At 44.6% G+C, this 23,035-nt stretch overlaps 1 protein-coding gene across 1 annotated transcript in view; it reads left to right on the top strand.

The window, feature by feature from the left end:
- LOC308609689 (anosmin-1-like) overlaps window positions 1-21,999 on the top strand; it is a 198,379-nt gene extending 176,380 nt beyond the window's left edge. The window contains exons 9-14 of the mRNA XM_081223401.1: window positions 1,476-1,622; window positions 13,081-13,175; window positions 14,299-14,470; window positions 15,214-15,434; window positions 16,545-16,686; window positions 17,816-21,999. Coding sequence (XP_081079527.1) covers window positions 1,476-1,622; window positions 13,081-13,175; window positions 14,299-14,470; window positions 15,214-15,434; window positions 16,545-16,686; window positions 17,816-17,874 — 836 coding nt within the window. The 3' untranslated portion in view covers window positions 17,875-21,999. The remainder of the gene's footprint in view (window positions 1-1,475; window positions 1,623-13,080; window positions 13,176-14,298; window positions 14,471-15,213; window positions 15,435-16,544; window positions 16,687-17,815) is intronic.
- The last annotated feature ends 1,036 nt before the right edge of the window (window positions 22,000-23,035 follow it).

Genomic DNA, 23,035 nt, shown 5'->3' on the forward strand with positions numbered 1-23,035 from the left:
GTGATATATGATATTTGTCTTTCTCTGACTTACTTCACTTAGTATGAGCATCTCTAGGCCCATCCATGTGGCTGCAAATGGCATTTCATTCTTTTTTATGGCTGAGTAGTATTCCATTGTATATATGTACTGCATCTTTATCCATTCCTCTGTCGATGGACACTTAGGTTGCTGAGTTACATCCTTTTATTATAAACAGGTAATCTAGCAAGTAAAATTTTTCTCTGAGTTCTGTGAATTGCTCTTGCAAATTATTTGAATCTGAGAAAGGGGTCTTTGGAACCCCCCATCTATAGCAGGTCATCAGAAGCACTGGTGGCAACCTGGACTCGTGATTGGCATCTGAAGCTGGGGGTGGGGGGCAGTCTTGCAGCACTGAGCCCTTACCCTGTGGGATCTGATGCTGTCTGCAGGTAGAAACTGTCAGAACTGAGTTGAACTGTAGGACACCCCGCTGGGGTCTGAGAATTGGTGGTGTGGGGAACCTCTCATACACACACTGGATTTGGGTGCAGAATCCTTAACCTAATCAATGTCTGAGTTATCCAAACATTCCTTTGAATTATTTAAACTAAAATGTAAGTACCAAATAATGTAAGTATCCCATTCCTTTTAATCAGATCCATTGCATGGATGGTTTGACAGGCACACCCCTGTGAGGAGAGGTACACATTCGATGTACTTTTTCTTCTGGGTCCTCAGTTTTCCCTTGCTTCTCCTGATTCACTGCAGGTCAGCATTTCCCTGCGTTCACCCTCATCTTTCCCTCTTCCTCCCACCTTCCCAAGAATGCAGACCTCACAGCTCTATCGGAAAAGTTTTTGATAACACATTTCTGACTGCTTTATAACCAATACAGCTTAAGCTGTTATCTCTCAAAAGGGCTACTTGGAATTCTGAAAGCAGCAAAGTCTCGTCTCCAAGGACGGAATTTCTAAATGTGCAACTTCTAAAATCAGTGAACTGGTAAAGGAGAGATGTGAGGGCAGGCGTTTTTGGTATACTTCCTACTAAGCCGTATAAATTCTCATCTGGCTCTCTAAAGGTGGAGGAACATAACATGCTGGTACTTCTGTGAAAAGCTACCTATACTGTTTTCATGAAATGGTATTTTAATATTACTTCATTTATTTCATAACCGCAAAAAAGTCTATCTGTTGTGAGAAATACTACTTCCCCCTATTACTGAAATCAGAGCATCTTTCCAGGCTGGTGAATGCATGTTGATTCCCAATTTAAGTTCGGGGGATTCCGTGTAATATATACAGTCTACTTTTAGGTATGCATTCCAGCGTGTGAGGGGGGAGGTGTCATCAACTTGAGCGGAAAGGAACGTGTAGTCACATTACATTTTACTTTAAACATCAGGCACTAACTGTGAATGAATAGCAGAGTGAAATTAAATACACTGGGATTACTATCAGGTTACAGATTTATTTTTAACCAGTAAATCAGAATGTTGTGCTTTGTTGTAGAAGAGCAACTTGGGAAAACTAGAAAAAGTGTGATGCAAATCCAGCCTCCGTTTCAAAGACGACGGCCCACTCGCCTCCTGGAAATCGGAGCTCCGTTCTATCAGGACAACCAGCTGCAAGTGAAGGTGTACTGGAAGAAGACCGAAGGTGGGCAGATGCTTCTGTTTATTTGTTGCTGTTCTTGCTAAGTGTTAGTTTATATCGGAGTCGAGTTGATTCACAGTGTTCTGTTAGTTTCAGGTGTACAGCAAAGTGATTCCGTTGTACACATACACGCGTGTATTCTTTTTCAAATTCTTTTCCCATTTAGGTTATTACAGAATACTGAGCAGAGTTCCCTGTGCTACACAGCAGGTCCTTATTAGTTATCGATTTTATATACAGTAGTGTGTGTATGTCACTCCCAATCTCGCAATGTATCCCTCCCGGCCACCCTTCCCCTTTGGTAAGCATAAGTTTGTTTTCTAAGTCTGTGAGTCTGTTTTTGCCTTGTAAATAAATTCATTTGTGTCATTTTTTTAAGATTCCGCACATAAGCGACATCATATGATATTTGTCTTTCTATGTCTGACTTCACTTAGTATGATCGTCTCCAGGTCCATCCATGTTGCTGCAAATGGCATTATTTCATTCTTTTTTATCGCTGAGTAAAATTCCATTGTATATATGTACCACATCTTCTATATCCATTCATCTGTTGATGGACATTTAGGTTGCTCCCATGTCCTGGCTATTGTAAATAGAGCTGCAGTGAACATTGTGGTGCATGACTCCTTTTGAATTATGGTTTTCTCAGGGTATGTGCCCAGGAGTGGGATTGCTGGGTAGTTCTATTTTTAGTTTTGTAAGGAACCTCCATACTGTTCTCCGTAATGGTTGTACCAATTTACATTCCCACCAGCAGTGCAGGAGGGTTCCCTTTTCTCCACACCCTCTCCAGCATTTATTGTTTGTGGACTTTTTGATGATGCCCATTCTGACTGGTGTGAGGTGATACCTCATTGTGGTTTTGATTTGCATTTCTCTGATAATTAGCGATGTTGGGCATCTTTCCATGTGCCTCTTGGCCATTGGTATGTCTTTGGAGAACTGTCTATTTAGGTTTTCTGCCCATTTTTTTCACTGGGTTGTTTGTTTTCTTGATATTGAGCTGTGTGAACTGTCTGTATATTTTGGAGATTAATACCTTGTCAGTCACATCGTTTGCAAATATTTTCTTCCATTCCGTAGGTTGTCTTTTTATTTTGTTTATGGTTTCCTTTGCTGTGCAAAAGCTTTGAAGTTTCATTAGGTCGCATTTGTTTATTTTTGGTTTTATTTTCATTAATCTAGGAGGTGGGTCAAAATGATTTTGCTGGGATTTATGTCAGAGAGTGTTCTGCCTATGTTTTCCTCTAAGAGTTTTATATTTGTTGTTTGCTTTGAAGAGCGCTGTGATGTAAGGGTGCTTGTGCAAGCGTCACCATCAAGCCACACTATTAAGGAAACAGTAGCTGAACAAAACACATGCACGCTTTTTAAAAAATTATTACTAAATGCCTTGCTCTTCTGAAGTCTGAATGGGTTGCCTTTGATTCCCAGGAATCTGTATCACATACTGAAATCTGCTGCTTACATTTTATCATTTCAGGGATATTGACCTGTCTTCATGTCTTTCCTAAGAAGGCTGATCTTGTGTCCCAAACACTTAAGGCAGTCATTATTTTGCACTGTAAATTCTTGTTCTAAATTAAAAGACCTAAATGCAAATAATTTGGAAAATAGAATAAAAATGCCAATTCTCTTCTCAATATCATTTCATGGAAATAGCATTTTACTGGGTTTTCTTTCAGAAGTCTCCTATACCTCTGTTTCTCACTCAGTTGTTTTATATGTATATGTGTGTGTTTGTAAAGCACAACACATTTTCATAAAATACTAATTTGCATTCTACATTGTTAGTATTTTTAATAACATTTTTAAATGGCTGCCTTGATGGATATTATGTCATAATGTCAAATGTCAAACATTTAGCTGCCTTCAGAATTTCCATCTTATAATCAATACTGCAATGAACAGTCACCCTTAGAATAGATTCTTTTTTCTCTTTATCTTTGGGATAAATTCCTTTTGTTTTTCTGTTTTCTGTACTCTTAGAATATTTATTTTGCATTATTGAAATAGTATTTTTAGAGTTACTTGACATTTTTATATTTATCACTTTTGTCCATTTTAAGACATAAACTCTATTTTAAGCAAAAAACAATAGATTGTTTCAGCAATTCAGTTTTAAAAATTCTTATTTTTTTGAAGTGCTATTTTACTCAGGGTATTGGCTCACGAGCCATTGGGGATATTGGTGTTGGAGCTCTTCTTGTTCCAGAATTTTCTTCCAAGCTGCTGAAATTCATTCTCTAGCTAAAATAACATTACCAATCATGTTAATGTTTTATGACTATCATATGTTAATTTAAATTAAATTTTATTTATTGAATATTCATTATTAAATTAAAATTATGTTATATCCATATTATGACATTTAATGATAGTTTTAAGTTAATATTAAATTGTAAAATTTATTTGATCTATTGTATAGTCAAGCCCCCCACATCATTGGGTCCTGTGTCTGCGAATTCAACCAACTGGGGATTGTGTACTATGTTTTAAGATTGGCAGTTGGTTGAATCCAAGCATGCAGAACCCACAGATACGAAGGGCTAACTGTGGGACTCGAGCAGCCTGGAATTTGGTATCCAGGGTGTGGATCCAATCCCCACTCTCCAATGGGTACCAAAGCATGACTGTATTTATCAATTTCAAATTAGAATTGTATGTCAATATGACATATTAATATTAATAAAATAACATATTAATATAATACTGAAAATGTACACATCTCACGTAAGGAAATGAAAATGTACACACACGGGAGGTGCAAACATCTTAAGCACAGAATAGTAACCACCATTTCCTGACTTCTAAAATTGAAGATTTGTTTTACGTGTACTTGAAGGTATACAGATGGAATCATACAGTTTGCATTAGCCTTCTCACAGGGAACACTCACTGCATGTGGGAAACCCGTCCATCCTGTTGCAGGAAGCAGTGATTCATCCATTTATATCACTGCATAGTCGTCCCTGGTACAGCAGTTGACGGAGATTTGGTTTGTTCAGATCTCTTCAGCAGTTGATGGAGATTTGGTTTGTTCCAGGGATGGGCTATTCAGAATGGCCCTGCTGTGAAGAGCCTATGAATACATGTCTGTTGATGCACATGTGTACCTGTTCCCCCACAGAGGTGGGATTCTTAGGTCACAGAGGATGTTGACCTTTAGAAGATAGCGAGAATTTCCAAAGTGGCTGGACCAATGCACATTCCCACCAGGAGGGTAAGATGGTCTCCACTGCCCCACCTGCTTTCCCCCATGAGGCATGTTCCGTCTTTCTCAGGTGAGCCTTTCCGGTACGTGTGACGTGATGGCTCAGTGCTGTTTGAATTTGCATTTTTCTGGTCATCCAGGCGTTGAACACCTTTTCATAAGTTTACTGGCAATGGAGCTCCTGTTTTTCAAAGCACTTTTCAACTGTTTAGCCAGCCTGTCCTGTAAGAGTCCTTTACATGTGGAGTATATGAGGCATCTGCTGGTTTCATCTTAGTATCTTCTAGTTTTATTTTTTTCACATTCTTAATAGTTCTTACTTTTAGAGGTGATCAGTTCATCATTTTGTTTCCTTGAGGCTTACCGTGCTTTGTGTCCTGTTTAAGAAATCTTTGCTTAGGCCAGGGTCACAAAGATACTCTTATCTCCTAGGACTTATACTGTTTCATCTTTCTCTAGCTTTTACCCAGATTTGATTATTGTTGTAAGCAGCTAGTGTAGGGCATCAATGTCCTTTCATTTTTCTTTCCCTATTTTTTTCCCCCAAAACAAAGAACTTTTTATTGAAGTATTAGTTGATTTACAATTTGTGTTAGTTTCAGGTATACAGCAAAGTGATTCAGTATTACATATATATATATGTCTATTCTTTTTCACATTCTTTTCCATTATAGGTTATTAGAATATACTGAATATAGTTCCCTGTGGTATAAAGTAGGACATTGTTGTTTATCTACTTTATATACAGTAATTGGTATCTGCTAATCCCAAACTCCTGATTTATCTCTCCCCTACCCCCTTTGCCCTCTGGTAATCATAAGTTTCTTTTCTAACTCTGTGAGTCTATTTCTTTTTGTAAGTAATTTTATTTTTATAATTTTTTTTACATTCACATATAAGTGATATCATATGGTATTTGTCTTTCTCTGTCTGACCTACTTCACTTAGTATGATCATCTCTAGGTCCATCCATGTTGCTGCAAATGGCCTTACTTCATTCTTTTCTATGGCTGAGTAACATTCCATTGTATATTTGTACCACATCTTCTTTATCCGTTCATCTGTCGATGGACACTTAGGGTGCTTCCACGTCTTGGCTAGTGTAAACAGTGCTGCTACGAACACAGGGGTGCATGTATCTTTTTAAATTATAGTTTTGTCTGGATATATGCCCAGGAGCGGGATTGCTGGATCATATGGTAGCGCTATTTTTAGTTTTTTGAGGAAACTCCATACTGTTCTCCATAGTGGCTGCACCAGTTTACATTCCCACCAGCAGTGTAGGAGGGTTCACTTTTCTCCACATCCTCTCCAGCATTTATTATTTGTAGACTTTTTAATGATCGCCATTCTGACTGGTGTGAGGTGGTACGTCACTGTAGTTTTGATTTGCGTTTCTCTAATAATTAGTGATAATGAGCATCTTTTCATGTGCCTATTGACCATCTGTATGTCTTCTTTGGAGAAATGTCTATTTAGGTCTTCTGCCCATTTTTGGACTGGGTTGTTTGTTTTCTTGTTATTAAACTCTACGAGCTGTTTGTATATTTTGGAAATTAAACTGTTGATTGCATCATTTGCAAATATTTTCTCCCAGTGCATAGGGTATCTTTTTATTTTGTTTATGGTTTCCTTTCTGTGCAAAAGTTTGTAATTTTGAATAGGTCCCATTTGTTTATTTTTGCTTTTATTTCTATTGCCTTGGGAGACTGACGTAAGAAAACGTTTGTACGATTTATGTAAGAGAATATTTTGCCAATACTCTATCCTAGGAGTTTTATGGTGTCATGACTTATATTTTTGTGTATTGTGTTAGAGAATGTTCAAATTTCCTTCTTTTACATGTAGCTGTTCAGTTTTCTCAGCACCACTTATTGAAGAGACTGTCTTTTCTCCAATGTATATTCTTGCCTCCTTTGTCATAGATTAATTGACCGCAAGTGTGTGGGTTTATCTCTGGACTTTCTATCCTGTTCCATTGATCTATATTTCTGTTTTTCTGCCAGTACTATAGTATTTACTGTAACTTTGTAGTATAGTCTGAAGTCAGGGAGCTGTGATTCCTGCAGCTCTGTTCTTCTTTCTCAAGATTGTTTTGGCTATTTTGAGGGCTTTTGTGTTTCATAGACACTTGAAAATTTTTTGGTCTAGTTCTTTGAAAAATGCCAGTGGTAATTTGACAGGGATTACATTGAATCTGTAGATTACCTTGGGTAGTATGGTTATTATAATATTGATTCTTCCAGTCCAACAATGTGGTATAACTGTCCACCTCTGTCAACTTCAGTTTCTTTCATCAGCGTCCTATAGTTTTTGGAGTACAGGTCTTTTACCTCTTTAGGTAGGTTTATTCCTAGGTATCTTATTCTTTTTTTTCTTTCCCCCTCTCCACGGAAATCTTTAGTAAAAGGCAAAAGATTTATATGATCTGAAGAGAAACCAGAGTATGAATGGTATTTTATTCTTTTTGATGCAATGGTAAATGGGATTGTTTCCTTAATTTCTCTTTCTGATAGTTTGTTGTAGTGTATAGAAATGCAACAGATTTCTGTATATTAAGTTTGTATCCTGCAACTTTACTGAATTCATCGATGAGCTCTAGTAGTATTCTGGTAGTATCTTAAGGGTTTTTTAATGTATGGTATCATGTCATATGCAAGCAGTGACAGTTTTACATCTTCCTTTCCAATCTGGATTCCCCTTCTTCTCTGATTGCTGTGTCTAGGCCTTCCAAAACTATGTTTGAATAAAAGTGGTGAGAGTGGGCCTCCTTGTCTCGTTCCTGATCTTAGAGGAAATGCTTTCAGTTTTTCACCATTGAGAATGATGTTTGCTGTGGGTTTGTCGTATATGGCCTTTATTATGTTGAGGTAGGTTCCCTCTATGCCCACTTTCCGGAGCGTTTTTATCATAAATTGATGTTGAATTTTATCAAAAGCTTTTTCTGCATCTATTGAGCTGATCTTATGGTTTTTACTCTTCAGTTTGTTAATATGGTGTATCACACTGATTGATTTGAGGATATTGAAAAATCCTTGCATCCCTGGGATAAATCCCACTTGATCATGGTGTATGATCCTTTTAATATACTGTTGGATTTGGTTCACTAGTATTTTGTTGAGGATTTTTGCATCTATGTTCATCAAAGGTACTGGCCTATTATTTTCTTTTTTTGTGGTATCTGGCTGGTTTTGGTATCAGGGTGATGGTGGCCTCTAGAATGAATTCGGATGTGTTCCTACCTCTGCAGTTTTTTGGAATGGTTTCAGAACCACAGGTATTAACTCTTCTCTAAATGTTTGATAGAATTTGCCTGTGAAGCCATCTGGTCCTGGACTCTGGTTGTTGGGAGTTTTTTAATCACAGTTTCAATTTCAGTACTGGTAATTGGTCTGTTCATATTTCCTATTTCTTCCTGGTTCAGTCTTGGGACATTGTACCTCTCTAAGAGTTTGTCCATTTCTTCTAGCTTGTCTGTTTTATTGGCATATAGGTGCTTGTAGTAGTCTCTTCTGATTCTTTCTATTTCTCTGGTGTTGGTTGTAACTTTTCCTTTTTCATTTCTAATTTTATTGATTTGAGCTTTCCTTTTTCTTTTTTTTTTTTTTTGCGGTACGCGGGCCTCTCACTGTTGTGGCCTCTCCCGTTGCGGAGCACAGGCTCTGGACAGGCAAGCTCAGTGGCCATGGCTCACGGGCCCAGCCGCTCCACGGCATGTGGGATCCTCCCGGACCGGGGCACGAACCCGTGTCCCCTGCATCGGCAGGCGGACTCTCAACCACTGCGCCACCAGGGAAGCCCTCCTTTTTCTTCTTGATGAGTCAGGCTAAAGGTTTATCAACTTTATCTTTTCAAAGAACCAGCTTTTGGGTTTCTTTGATCTTTTCTATTCTTTTTTTAGTCTGTTTATTCAAAATAAGGATTAGTCAGAAGCACTTTTTTTCCTTGCTTTCTTCTTAGTTACTTGGTTGCTTATTTACTAGTAATTCACCAGAATATTTATATGGAAACAAGCTAACAGTATTATTTACAACTAAGCAAAGTCACTGCAAACAAGTGTCTGTAAGCAACTATTACAGGTAAAACATTGTACAGTTGTAAAGTAGTACTTGGACCTGAATAACGTAGACTTTAAGAATAAGTTCTTAAATAAGGGTGGGATCCCCTAGAGAGAAGAGGGACCAGGACCAGGTGTGAAGGAACTCCAGTTTCAGGACAAAGAGGGGTGATGCAGCAGAGGAAAGTGCAAATGAGTGCGGGGAGATGTGAGACAGAAGCCAAGGCGGGCAAGGGGTTTAAGAAGAGGGAGGGGGCTTCCCTGGTGGCGCAGTGGTTGAGAGTCCGCCTGCCGATGCAGGGGACACAGGTTCGTGCCCCGGTCCGGGAAGATCCCACATGCCACGGAGCGGCTGGGCCCGTGAGCCATGGCCGCTGAGCCTGCGCGTCCGGAGCCTGTGCTCCGCAACGGGAGAGGCCACAAAAGTGAGAGGCCCGCGTACCGCAAAAAAAAAACAAAAGAAGAAGAAGAGGGAGGGATGTCAGACACTGCTGAGACTGCATGTAAAGTGCCGGAAACATGGGCCTGCAGTGATCACTATTTAAATCAAATGATAGCACTGGAACCACTTCAGTCAATACCTCTGCACCAAAGGGTGAGGACTGGCTTAAAGGTAACATATGAAAAGGTTGTGGAATTTGTTTTTTAAAAAGCTACCTTAGGGCTTTCCTGGTGGTGCAGTGGTTGAGAGTCCGCCTGCCAATGCAGGGGACATGGGTTCGTGCCCTGGTCCTGGAAGATCCCACATGCCGTGGAGCAGTGGCTGGGTCCGTGAGCCATGGCCGCTGAGCCTACGTGTCTGGAGCCTGTGCTCCGCAACAGTGTGAGGCCCGCATACTGCAAAAAAAAAAAAAAAAGCTACCTTATGCTACTGATTTTAAAATGAAAGGGGACACAGTGGATGCTCACTACTCACAGAGTGTGTATTTGAAGATTCGTGTCGTCACTAAGATTCATTTGTAACCCCTGTAACCAGTACTGGGGGGCGCTTGTGTGGTCCTTTGTGGGGGTGCTCGTGCAGGGCATGGCGATGGGCTTGAGTTGCCCCACGTACACATTCCCACCTGACGCTGAGGGGACGCTGCCCTCTCGTTTCCGCTCTCACACTGGCAACACATCCTTTGCCCGGTCTGTTTAGCGCCGTGGGTTTCTGATCTGTTTTGTTGCATTTCCTTGCTTTTTGTTGGAGATTTGTTCTGGTTAAGTGGCCCCAAGCATAGTGGTGGAGCGCTGCCTGGTGTGTCTCAGCCTTCTCAGTAAGAAGGCGACACGGTGCTTTCCGGTGAAGATATGTGGCTGGCTTGTCTTCCTCCAGGTGTGAGTTCAGTGTGAAGGAATCAGTAATACGGTGCACCCAGAAGGAGGAGAAAAATTGCTGATTTATACATGAGGCTGCCTGGGAGGTGCTCGTCACATTGGTAGTGTGTGATGAAGTTCTGAAAAGGTAAAAAAGTGGCTAAATGTGTCGTTTTTGAGATGGTGATGGATTAAAAAAAAAAGTACAGTGGAGGCGTTCTTGTGAGGCTGAAAGCAAAAGAAATTTACTGTCCTGCTACCCAGGATCATGAAAATAATTTCAACTAGAGTTTTTTCAGTAAAGAAATATTACAATTAATTATGACTTTATTAAATATGTTTTTAAAAAAGAAAAACACACATAAAATAAGATTATGTATTGACTGGCTGGCAAAAATGTGGTGACCAGAAGAAGCTCACGGGAAACTAACACTGTATTTCTCCAAGAAACAGCCATCCAGGATTTGCTAATTCGGCATTCACGGTGATTTTCTAAACCCTCACTTGTGTGAATAACGAGAACCGATTGTGTAGACCTGCATGAGGAACGCATGCCAGTTTTTGATTAAGCTTGGAAGAGTGTGGACTGCTGTGTATGTGTCTGAAAAAGTGCCATGAAGGACTGCTTAAAAGACGGCCTGTTCATTTTAATCATAGCTTAAAGAGTGGGTTTTATTCGGGTTTGGTGAAGGCAACAGATCCAGAGACAACGGCCACTGAGAAGGTAGTTTGTTACTCACAGCTCCCAGGAGGGGGGGCCCTCCACACCACTCGGGCCACACGGGGAGGCACCACGGTCGGTCAGGAAGCAGGAAACTGTGCTCAGGAGCCTTTACTCTGGCGCGTAGGAAAGGCAAGATGGCAGGGATCAAGGGTGTGGTTTTAGAAGCGCTGAGTTTGAACAGCATCTACATGGGACAGGAAGTCGGGAACACCAGCTCCTCCAGGGAACAGCTCAGGTGAAGGGAGAAACGCAGAGCCACCGTGGAAAGCCTCGGGCTTGGGTGACATTCTTCACGGAGGTGGCAGATCCAGAGAGAGCGGGCGTGGACCCGGGCGGGGCGGCCTTGAGAGCTGAGGGGTCCGATGTGCCGCTCGGTGCGTCCTCTTGTGAAAACACGGTTACGCCGTCAGATACGTGTGGGGTTCCTTGGAGCCACGGGTATCAATTGCACATCACAGCACTGGAGTGCGGCGAACTGGACTCCAGCCCTGGCTGCTCCAGACCAGGGACTGTCAGGCCTGCTCTGTGCCCGACTTTGGAACCGGGTCCTCTGTCCAGTACGGGAGCCACGAGCCCCGCGGAGCAGCCGAATTTTAAATTGATTTCAGTGATTTAAGAATTTGATTCCTCAGCGGCAGCAGCAGTGTGGTGACGCGGGGTCACCACATACAGAAGCTTTCGTCACGGCAGACCGTTGTGTTGGGCGGTGCCCTGCCCCCCGTCATCCACAGCGACCAGGCCCAGTGCCAGCCTCCTTCCAGGTCCCCCTCCGAGGTCAGCGCCTCTGTGAGCTGCGCCAGTGCTTCAGTGACAGCCGCAACCCTCTGCCGGGACGCCGTACCTCTCTCGCTCTCCGTCTTCAGCTGTAGGCTCATCTCCCTCCGCCCTGGCTGAGATCTGACTCATGCGCTTTATTACTTGTCCAGCCCCCTTAGGATTTAAGAGGCGTGAGGGCAGCTGCTCCTGGGAGGTTATTTCATGACGATGCCTAGAGCGGCACCACTTGTTGAAAGAAAGGGTATGAATTCACTCAGTGATTGGCTTCAGACTTAATGTATAACGTGCAATTCTTTTCTTAAAAAAAAAAAAATGCCCTTGATGTCTGCCATGTAAAGAGTTAAAAACCTCTAGTCAGGGGGTTCTCCTTTTAGCTAAACACCATTGGTGCCCTCTTGTTTATTTTCTCAGATTGAAAGTTGTTCTTTTCTCGTTCCAAAGTGCTCGGAGCAAGTTCCCACCAGACGCACCCAGTTTCATCCAAGAGTTTTCCCCTCGGAAAACCTCCATCAAACGCTTGGCGTGAGCATTCGGACGAGATGCTAATCACCCAGGGAAGCGACGCCTTTCCCACCCGGGGACACACTGGGGTGATTATTAAGCCCAGGATTGCCCAGATCTCCTTTCCCACACTCAGCGACCGGATTCTCATCACGGTGGCTTTTTTTCCCACTCGGTCGGCCCGAGTAAAGACACGTGCAGAAAACGCACTGCGCCAGCTGGAAGTAAACGTTTAAGGAGCCCGTATGCTGGGCTGGCTCTGCGAGCAGGCCTTGTTTCCGTAGCGATCGCACACACGCACTGCAAGGATGCACTTACCGTAAGGCTCCGGGAGGCTGTTCACCCTGTACCTTCTGGTGAGGGGACCCTGTCACAGCAAGGCTTGAGACGGGGCACATCTGAAGGGCCATGTCTTCAAGTTGAGGGAAAGGCTTGTGTTCCTGCCTGGGCTTGACAGCCTCTCCATCAGCTTCGTCAGAAAAACATAGGATTCAGAGACTTGAGACGAGTCTCTCTTATAGCCTAGGAAGTAAGAGAATGGCTGCTGAGTGTTACCCTTTGTTGGGGGATTTACTTACTGTGGACACCAAGGCTAGGTTATTCTCAAGACCTCTGTGGAGTCACTTTGCTGTGCCTTTTCTAATTATTTTTTTCTATGTGGTTCTCGTATTTCAATTCACTTTTCCTTTGATGGTTTATTACTCCCCCCCCTGACTTAACTCGAGTCAGAATTTCGGGAGACCCACCTCCTCTGGTTGGTGTACGCAAGTCTGGATCACCTGCAGGACTCTGTCCGTCCTTCCTGGTGTGTCGTGCTTTAAGAACTTGGGGCTGCGTGCACTGTGACTTGCAGACTGTTCTTTTTTGCTGATTGGTGTTGACCTTACAGATCCCGGTGTCAGTCGGTATCACGTGCAGTGGTTTCCAGAAGTCTGTGCCCACAACGAATCTGCCGGGGCGGAGGCATCCTCGGGCATGACCCAGGTGAGGAGGTGGCTGAAATGCCGGATTCTGAATGGCTTCTAGACTCACCTGATCGGGGGACAAAGCTGGACGGAGAGAGGTGCAGGCCGTGTATCCAGTGGGTAACTCGTCTTCACCAGGCTCCCTACGGGACCCACAACCAGGTGGGAGCGGGAGACACAGGGTCACCTGTTCACTCATCCCTCGGCCTTTCACAACCTCACACGTCATCAGTCAGCACAGGGCGGGCCCTGAGATGCAGACATTCAGGACACAGGGGAAACGCTGCCAGCCTCTGGGTGTCTCAGCTTAATTGCACGAAAGCTCTGAATTGTATTCTGAATTTTGACTCAGCACCATGACCTAAAAGGTATCATTTCCCCGGGGAATTTCTATATGACACTATCATTCAGCATCTCGTTTGCTGCGTCCCTAACTTCCATCACCTCGTCCAGGTGACGAAAGGTACGGCCTGTCCTGTGATGTTCTGCCTTTAAGGGTCCCAGAGATGCTGCAGCTCTCGTACATGTACACGAAGCCCTGACAACCACACCCAACAGCCAAAGGCGAAGAAACCTCGCACAAGCTCATGAGGCCCGTCAGTGTCAGCTCTCCTGTTAGCGTAAGGTTATACCCTCAGCCTCTCACTCCGCCGCAGTTGAGGCTGGTTTTCGTAATCCTGTTTAATCTCAAAGTTCCTGCCGGCAGCAATCACAGTCCCCCCCCAGCAGGGGAGGAAATACACTGCTCAAGAATGTCTTCCTTTCCGTAAGGAAAAACTCACAGCTAAAGCACGCCTGTGTCTCAGAGAAGCCCGCGTTACTTCGGTGTCTGTTTACAGCGTTACCCACCACACTGCCTCCCACCTCACCCAGGCTGGTCGTGAGGGCTGCAAGTCGGCTGCTGTGACATGGAAGCGCTGCCGTCCTGTCGGGTTCTGGAGCCTGTGTCCCACCCCATGGGAGCCTCTCACAGCTGTAATAAATGAAAGCAGGGCCCCTGTCTCCTTTGCTCTCGTTATGAAAGCTGTGTTGCACACGTCCCATATATAGGAAGACAGCCTTGGTGGAGGTAGGATTTCCTCTCCTGCCAATTTCGTACCCTCGTGAGAGTGACTGTTAGCGTATTCTCTCTCTCTCTCTAGGAAAATTACATGATTCTTCAAGATCTGTCATTTTCCTGCAAATATAAGGTGACCGTCCAACCCACATGGCCAAAGGGCCGCTTGAAAGCAGAAACCGTTTTCTTTACGACCCCGCCGTGCTCCGCTCTGAAGGGCAAAAGCCACAAGCACGTCAGCTGCCCCGGCGACGCAGGTACGTTTCACACGAACTTCCACGGTTGCGGCTGTGATGCTGGTAACTCTGTACACATTTCCAGACCCCGTTTCACAAGCGCCTACAAACCCAAAGTATCGCCCTTTCTAAACCGCAGCGTGCCGGCCCAGTTGGGAGGTAACATACGTATGACGGCACGCATCACTTCCTCATTGCAACAGCTTTGGCGAGACGGCCTTTGCTGGCGTAACAGCCCTTTAGAAATGAAGCCAAGGGTCTGTGTACCGCTTGTGCTCTGACGCACTTTATGTCAATGATTTCACTTTTATCCCGGCCCTCTGCCGTGGGCGTTACCTCCACACGCTTTCCGAACGCCCCGTCTTTACCTTCCCAAGCCTCTCCTACAACGGGGGCGGCTATTCCCAGACGCAGACCCCTGAGCGCCTTCTAGTAACTTCTGACGACTCGTGTAGTACCTTGAATATTCACCCGTCTCACCGCAGTCTCTCCTGTTCTCTAAGTGGCCAGGTCCCGCCAGATCACAAAGTTCTTCCTCCGTCTCCCACCCCCAAAGCAGGACTCTCAACATAGCGCCCAAGGGAACGGAAGCACGTGGCACGAAGGCGCCGGGCTGAGGCTGCCTCCGCACAGGTCGCCAGGGCGACCGTCGGACCCCGCGCTCCCAGGGTGGCCGGCCGAACCCCACGGGACGTACCTGCCACCCAGGGCCCCGCGCGCGCTCTCCATCCCCTGACCTGGCCTTCCTCTTCCCACTGCTCCAGGTCACATTCATTCCAAAGTGCAAGCCAAGCCCGAGAACCTGTCGGCCTCCTTTGCGGTCCAGGACACGAACGTCACGGGGCGCTTCTCCTGGAAGATGAGCAAGGCCACCGTCCAGCGGCCCGTGACCGGCTTCCACGTGACGTGGGCTGAGGTCACGACCGAGAGCAGGCAGAACGGCCTTCCCAACAGCCTCATCCTGCAGTCCCAGATCCTCCCGGCGGTGGGTGCCCCTCCCTCCTGGGCCCTCGGGCAGGTACCTGCACTGCAGGGGAGTTACTCACTGTCGGCGCCCATGTCCCGTCACGCTGGGGCGAGCTGTTGAGCCGCGTGTGTGCGTTTTCTTCTCCCGAGTGTATTATTTTGCAAGTACTGAAAGACACCACAAGTGTGGCTGTGAACAAACTGTCTAGATGAACTGTGATGACTAGAGCCCCGCTTCAACACACGTCTCCTGTCGACACGGGATGCACGCGGTGTAACCATTTTCTTCTCCTTTGTGAAGCCCGTATCCCTCTGGCCCAAGTGGACAGGCCCTGTTTGAAGGGTTAAATTTGGGGGAAAATAGCCAAGAGAACCTTATTCTTTCTCCGTTTCCCCGCTTCAAATCTGGCCAGAGCCCATAATGAGTTGGCCTGTCTTCCAGGCCACTAATTCCTTGGCTTGAAAAAAAAACCCATGTACGGGTTTTTACCCACTCTAAAAATGCCCTTAGAATATCCAACTCCTGCTCCAAAAAGAAAAAGAAAAAACAAACAAAACAACCCCTTAAATCCCGGAAGGAAAAATTCCATGGAATTGGAAAGTAATTTTTCTATGTGTGTATATATTAGGTTATATTGAGTTTTGAGAAAAATGTGTTGGCATAAAAATAAACACTGTTGGCTATGGGCACTGACAGGTAGATACTGCATCTTAAGGAATGTAGTTGGCTCGCGCATGGAAAATGTGGATTATCAAGCATTCACATCACAAGATGTGCAGATGAAAACTTTAAACCAGGGGAAAGTCTTGGGTTGAGGAATACAAAATGTGGTCCCAGGGGTGAGCCCTGAGACTGGCCCCGGCCCATCTTAACTCTGCAAGTGTCCCCGGCTGCCAAGAGCTGGTCTCTTAGTGTCGAGGCTGCCCGGCAGGGCAGGACTCTAGCAAACAAGGACAGACGTTCGACCGACCACGCTGGGGTGTCAAAGCAACCGCACCCGTGTCTACACGGTGATCGCGGGCGGGCGGGAGGAAATGGGCAGAGAATGAGAGAGTCCGTCGTGCGCCTTTGTGGTCAAGAGGTGCCTGACGGGCGCATCCTCTCCTGTCCCCCTCTGTTCCCCCTCAGGATCGCTCTGTGCTCACAGTGCCAGGTCTGCGGCCGGCCACCCTCTACCGTCTGGAGGTGCAGGTGCTGACCGCGGGCGGGGAGGGACCCACCACCATCAAGACCTTCCGGACCCCCGACCTCCCACCCTCAGCTGCGCACAGTGAGTGCCGGGGGCCCCCGCCAGCCTTGGGGACACAGAGAAAGTCATGGTGAAAAAACGAAAATCAACAGATCACTGCAGGTTCCTACGGACAGGGAATTCTCTGCACCTGAACTTCTTCCAGCCCTTTGTATGTGCTTTTCCTGGCGGCCACGCCTGCTGCCCGCAGCCCACCTTACACGCTTCCTGGTCCTGCTCCCTCCTCCCTGCCTTCCTGTTACTTCCTTTTCCATACTTCCATTTTTTTCCCTACATGATGCATGCTTTCTCCTTGTCTTTTAACCACAGATACACATGGTGGGGGGGAAGTCTATCGTCTCATATCAATCTGAATTTTTTTTTTAATTAAGGTGTTCAAATATGACAAAATAGCAAATAGTATTTGGCAGAGCTTATCTTCTTATTACCTATATTGTTACTGTAATCTATATTACATGAATTTTCTTCATAACATGACCCAAATCAATCTACTTGACTTACTACTACGTTAAAAATAACTGTCATGTATTGTTTCAAAACAATGAGCCTCTTGTTGGTTTTTAAATTATGCACTTTGCTTTTCTAGCTTAAACCTCTGACATGGCTTTTTAAGTTCATGTGTTGATAAGAAAACTGAGAAGTCGTCTCAGTTTTACTTCTGTTTTTTTAAAAACTGATGGAGCAAATTTGCCCCCCAGTAGCTTTCTGCACTTCAAATTTAAAGGAAAAAACCATCACGTGGAAGAGCTCGATGGCCCCTTACGTTTATAAGGGTGAATGCGGTCCCCATGTGCCTCCAGTGAAATTCTCTGTAATAAGAGCATGGGTTAGGTTTTAAACTTTCTTGAGGAAATGCAAAGGATTTTGGCTTGCTTATAATTGTGAGCCTAAAGAAAGGGGCTTGTCTTCTTTCTCTCATGATTTTTGGCATTAGGGAGGGAACCAAAGAGCGGGGGGAAGGCAGAGAGAAGAGAGGGAGAGGGAATGTCTGTCCCCCTGCACGTTCAGAGCCGGGAGAGGAGGGACCTGGCCGGGAGGGAGCGCGTGCCCGGGGCCAAGGCGTTCACCAGAGTCAGCGCGTTCCTACTGTGCGTTCAGCCAGCTGGGGAAAGCGTCACGACCGCCAGATGTGTCTGTTCTGTCCCCCTAGGACCCCACCTGAAACACCATCATTCACACCATTACAAGCCTCCTCCAGAAAGATACTGACCTGTTCCCGGAGATGTCTGAACCCTGAGCGAGCATGTAAGCTTGCAGACCTTCGAGGACCGGCCGCACCCGCTTCCGGGGGCACCAGGCCTTTCCCATAGGACCTCCCGCCCCATCTAACTTTACTGCACTAAACGCTTCTGTCTGTCTCGGGCGCGCCTGGACACCAGGGACAAGTGGTGAGACAGTGGACGTGGACACGGTTTCCTGTGAGAATGGAGAGAACACGAAGGCCAGGCGTGTTTCACTGCAAAATCTGTTTCCATACATGGTTTAGCTATGACCTCAAGTGAGTTACTGGAGATCTGAGACGTCCCTGAATTTAGAGCGGCAAATTCTCAAGAGAAACTGGCGTAACAAATACACAGTTTATACACGTAATAAGCATGCTAAGCGTACACATAGTAAGCGTCACGTTACTCAATAAACATTTTAAAATTAAATGATTGGTTTGGTTTGCAAAATCGACTGAAGACTATACAGTTTTTTGGCCCTATTTATTCAAATACTTCTTAAGATGATTTTGATCACGTGATTTTTTTAGCTGAAAACTTGTAACCTGAAATATGCCAATTAATTTAGACTTAAAATGTTCCCACTTGAAGCACCTAAGCTTCATTTTCTGCAAAGAAGAGTGCAGCCTGTCAATGGGGATTTAGGGAAGACATCCACAGCAGAAAGGAGTCAGTGCCTTACGCTGCTATCCAGAGTCTGCCTTGGAGAAACTAAAAGTCTTTTCTGGGGATGCTTTTTAATATTTCATCCTGTACTGTAAGAGATTTTCCTGATACGCTACTTATGCTTTTCCTTAATGTGGGAAACGGCTGCTGATGTGCTTTGTTTTGCAGCTCTCACGTATCTAAGACTTTACAAAACCTCTTGCTTGAAATGAAGGAATCCCAACGATTGAATATTTTCAAATCTTTACCGATATTTGCCTTTTCTTAACGAAAGCAAGCTCTTTACATGGTAGAATACTGTCCGTAATGTAGAAAAGGCAGAAGGGCTTTGGTTGGTGGAGAAGGACAGCTACTTGCCTTTGACTAACCTTCCTCCACTCCTACAGATGTATTATAGCTTATTTGAAAAATTTCCCAGGTTCCACGCTAAGCCCTCGGAGCATGAACGCAAGTCAAACGCGTTGTCAGTATATAGTATAGCAGGGTATGTCGCGGCAGCCTTAAACCAAAATGTTTAGTTTAATATAGTTTTTTTCTGGAGGGAATACCCATGTTTTGAAACAGGCATGTATGTATGTGTGTCTGCGTGCTTCCGTGTGTATATGTATACACATAGGCGCAAACACACATACATACACACACTCATAGACTCACACGTACACACATATACACCTTGAGGATGGATCTCTGAAGAAATTGTTTTCCCAGCTTGGCAATGGTGGATAAAGACACAGTTCTCCTAACGATCATTAGGGTCATCTATTTTCCCCATCAGTATTGACACTATGAGAAAAGATCAACTTATCAAAATTGAACATTTTAAAGGATAGGCCTCCTCGTTTCATTACCTACACAAGTAAAACGAGGAAATTTTCAGTACGCTTTTCTTGGGTTTTCATGGTGGGACTTGGAACTGGTCGTTTTGTTACGTTTCCTGAAACCCTACGGGCGCCCTGACTGCTCCTGGTGGGGTGAAGAGGAGAGAGAATGTGTTGGCTTTGTGGGGCTTCCCACGCTAAGAGCAGAAGCCATGCAGAATGCAGACGGACTCTGTCTGTTACCAAATCGATGCCTAGCCTTAGGGAACACAGTCTGTAGGCATGGATCCCTGAAAGAGGATATTGAAAACTGCTTCCTGCGCGTTCAAATTGTTTAAAAGTTGAGAAGGCAGACAATGCTCTGCGGCTTTGGACATGCAGCTCTGTGGGAAATCTCAGAACGGAAGTTCACAGTGCTTCTGGCTGTTTCTCTGCAGCTCCTAACGTGGCCTGGGATGGACTTTAGCACAAGGTGTCCTGAAATCACCTGGTTCCAAGAGTTCCAAATTTTGAATGGAGAGAACAGGAACACCCTTCATTTCAAACGCCCTTGAGCTTGAGCAAACGCAGAGATCTTCTCCGAAACTACGATCTACTCTAGGGCCATTCCCAACATCTGAATTTCAAATTCTTAAAACTTCAAAAATGAAAACTCCACATTATTGGCTACAAGTTTATCTTTTACCGTAATTTGTCATGAAGAAATCCACCAGGTATTCGTGCCAGCAAATTTTTGTACTGTTGTATAGTTTAAAATGCAGGAGTATATACATAGATACAAAATATTATTAAATTATTAAATAAGCTTAATTTTATAAAATTTAATTATGTTTCTTTTGTCTGGGTAAGAGACATTGAGCAAATATATTTTCAGTTCAGATAAAGGGTCTGTAGCTTACACCTTCCTTAAAAAAAATCAAGCAGCTCTTATGAGCATTTCATTCTGCTATAATATTCAATAATTTAAATTTTATTAGTATTATTGGAAGAAAATGCTATTAATTAGGCAATGAGAGAAACCTGAGTTTCTTTTACGAATTTCAGTAATCTTCAATAATAGTCAAATGAACAAAAATATAATTACTACTTTTTGAATTTTTAAAATTTGAGAGCCCTAATAAAGGGCTAAAAAGATCTGTTTCTTATTTTAAAACATAGTTTTAGTGGCTGACTCTCTGATACGTTTTATCGAAATTAGATGCATTTCTCTCACATGAGAAAAAGTATATTAACTGATAGTATTTACTCTTAAAAAAACTGAGCTCGTCAAACATATGACGTCATCAAAGACAGGCGGCTAATTCCATGTACATCGAGGCTACACGTGCTCTTTTTACTTAGAACGTTCACTCCTCAATGATGGATTTATCTGTGCTACCCCTAATTCTAAGTGGCCTCTTTGGAGCAATTTTTATAAATGAATGTGTGCCCTTCACATCATCTAGTGTTTTTAATATGGCATATTTATGACAGTTAATTTTCTGAAATGTTTATTAAACAAAATTCAAAGTTGAAAAACAGATCTATGTCCTAGAAAGCTGAAAGAACCTATACCCAATCTATAGAGCAGGGTTTCTCCACTGCAGCGCTGTTGAGATTTGGGGCTGCACGTTTCCCTGTTCGAGGGGCCCACCCCCTGGGCGCTGCAGGACATTGAGCGGCATCCCAGGTCTCCACCCAGCAGCTGCCACGAGCACCTCCCCCAGGGGGTGACAGCCACAAGCTCTCCAGTCATGGCCCACGCCCTCTGGGGGGTAAGGTCACCCCCAGTGGAGAATCACTGCTTCGTAATGTTTACTGAACAGATGAGAATTTGAGGAACCCAGTAATTCGCAGGTATAGAAACGGCTAGGAAGTGATTACACCGGACTTCAAAGCCCTTGATTGTATCTTTGATCGCCGCTGAAAAATCCGATTAAAAGGCTGAATTTGGACTTGTGTCTGTATCACGTGAGTACAAATATTAATTTTGTCCTACGAATCGGTCAGTGTCATTTGTGATAACGGCTTATTTACTTAATGCCCTTTCTGACACCGCGTGCTGTGGGGTTCCTCAAGTTTACTCCTTCCTACGATTGCAAATATCTCAATCTTGTTTCGCAAACTTTGACGACGTGACCAGAACACAGAGGCTACATATCTGTTGCATGGACTTTAAGATTCATTTAAAATATAAATGCATAAAGATGGCGACTCTTATCTACGGTTTTGCACGGCCAGACTGAGCTGCTTACCTCTACTGAACATTTTATAGCAAGTTATACCATTCACAGGGTGATTAACAGAGGCCTGTATGTAAAGCTGTTATGACTTTTTCTTGACTTAATTATAGTGTGCAGATAACACAACGGCTACCTTCTCATCCAAATGGCCTGTAGAAACCATGTCCCTTAGAGAGGTCATTTAAAGTCAATATTTATTTATGTATGTAATAAAAAATGTTTGATTTCTGTGTGTCTATTATGTTATTTTAGGGAGAAGTAATCTTGTAAAAAAAAATTTGTAAAAAACAAAAAAGCCCTGTAAATAGGCTGATACCCCGTGACTCATTATTTTCATGGTAGAGTTTGTACATACTGATTCCATAATAAAGGATCTTTAAACCCGCGCAGTGGACTAGACTCGTTTCCTGAAAACACACACACACACGCACGCACGCACATTTTCTTTCCATTTAAAAAGAAAAATTAGCAGTTTCCTACGGCCCCAGAGAGAGATGCAAAAAGCCTCACTCTCCTGTCAGTATGAAGGGAATTTGAGGTCTGGTAAGTGCCACAAGGCAGCACGTCATCCTGAAGAAGGTATCCTGGCCTTGGACAGTCAGCGCTTCCGAGTTCTTTCATCGCGTTTACAACCCTGACTCCTGATGGTTTGGTGGCATTTTCTAGCAATAGTCTACAAGTTTACATGGCTCCCCGCCCCCAGGATGTATCCATAAAAGGCTAGGTATGTGCAGTGCTAAATAAGCTTTCACCCATACCCCGGTGTTTTCAACACCAAAGGTCACTGACGGCTGCGGTCTCCACTCCCCATGCAGCGTCTGGAGAGGTTCCTGTGGCCGCCACGCTGGCAGGCGCTATGCCCACAGCATCTCCACGGGGGACTTAAAATGCTGTTCCATAAAACACGAGTAGGAAGGTGTTAACGTAGGGAAGCCGGGATTCTTTTTCTCTCCATAAAATCACCTATTTATTTATTTATTAGACACTCACTCAGCAGAAATGTCCTTAGTCTCTGCCGTTGCCTGGTCCTGCTCTACAGGTGGGACACTGACTAAGCACGGCAGGTTCCAGGTGTTCAGGGGTCTTCCTCTAGGAGAAAGAGGCTGGCAGTAAGTAAGGACATCGTACGTGTGAAAAGCCAGGGGTGGGAAGGATGCGCGGCGCCGGGCTAGGGGGCGGCTGTGGGGTGCTGAGGGTGGAGTTTCAGGCAGGACGCACTGTGGGCTCACGTGTCAGATAAGCCCCAAGGGACGGGAAGAAGCTGGGGCAGGGGGCGGGGGGGGACCCACACTGAGCCAGGGGCCCGGCCCTGGGGCGCGAGCCTCTCAGCTGTGCGTCTGGGGTTACTGCTGAGGGTCTTCCAAGCCGCGTGCCCTTCTTTGGGTCTTTCCTAGTTGCTACTTCAAAATGATGGGGTTTGCCTGACAAAAATTATGTAATC

Source organism: Mesoplodon bidens, assembly GCF_964165515.1.
Source record: "Mesoplodon bidens genome assembly, chromosome: Y".
NCBI classification, from domain to species: Eukaryota; Metazoa; Chordata; class Mammalia; order Artiodactyla; family Ziphiidae; genus Mesoplodon; species Mesoplodon bidens.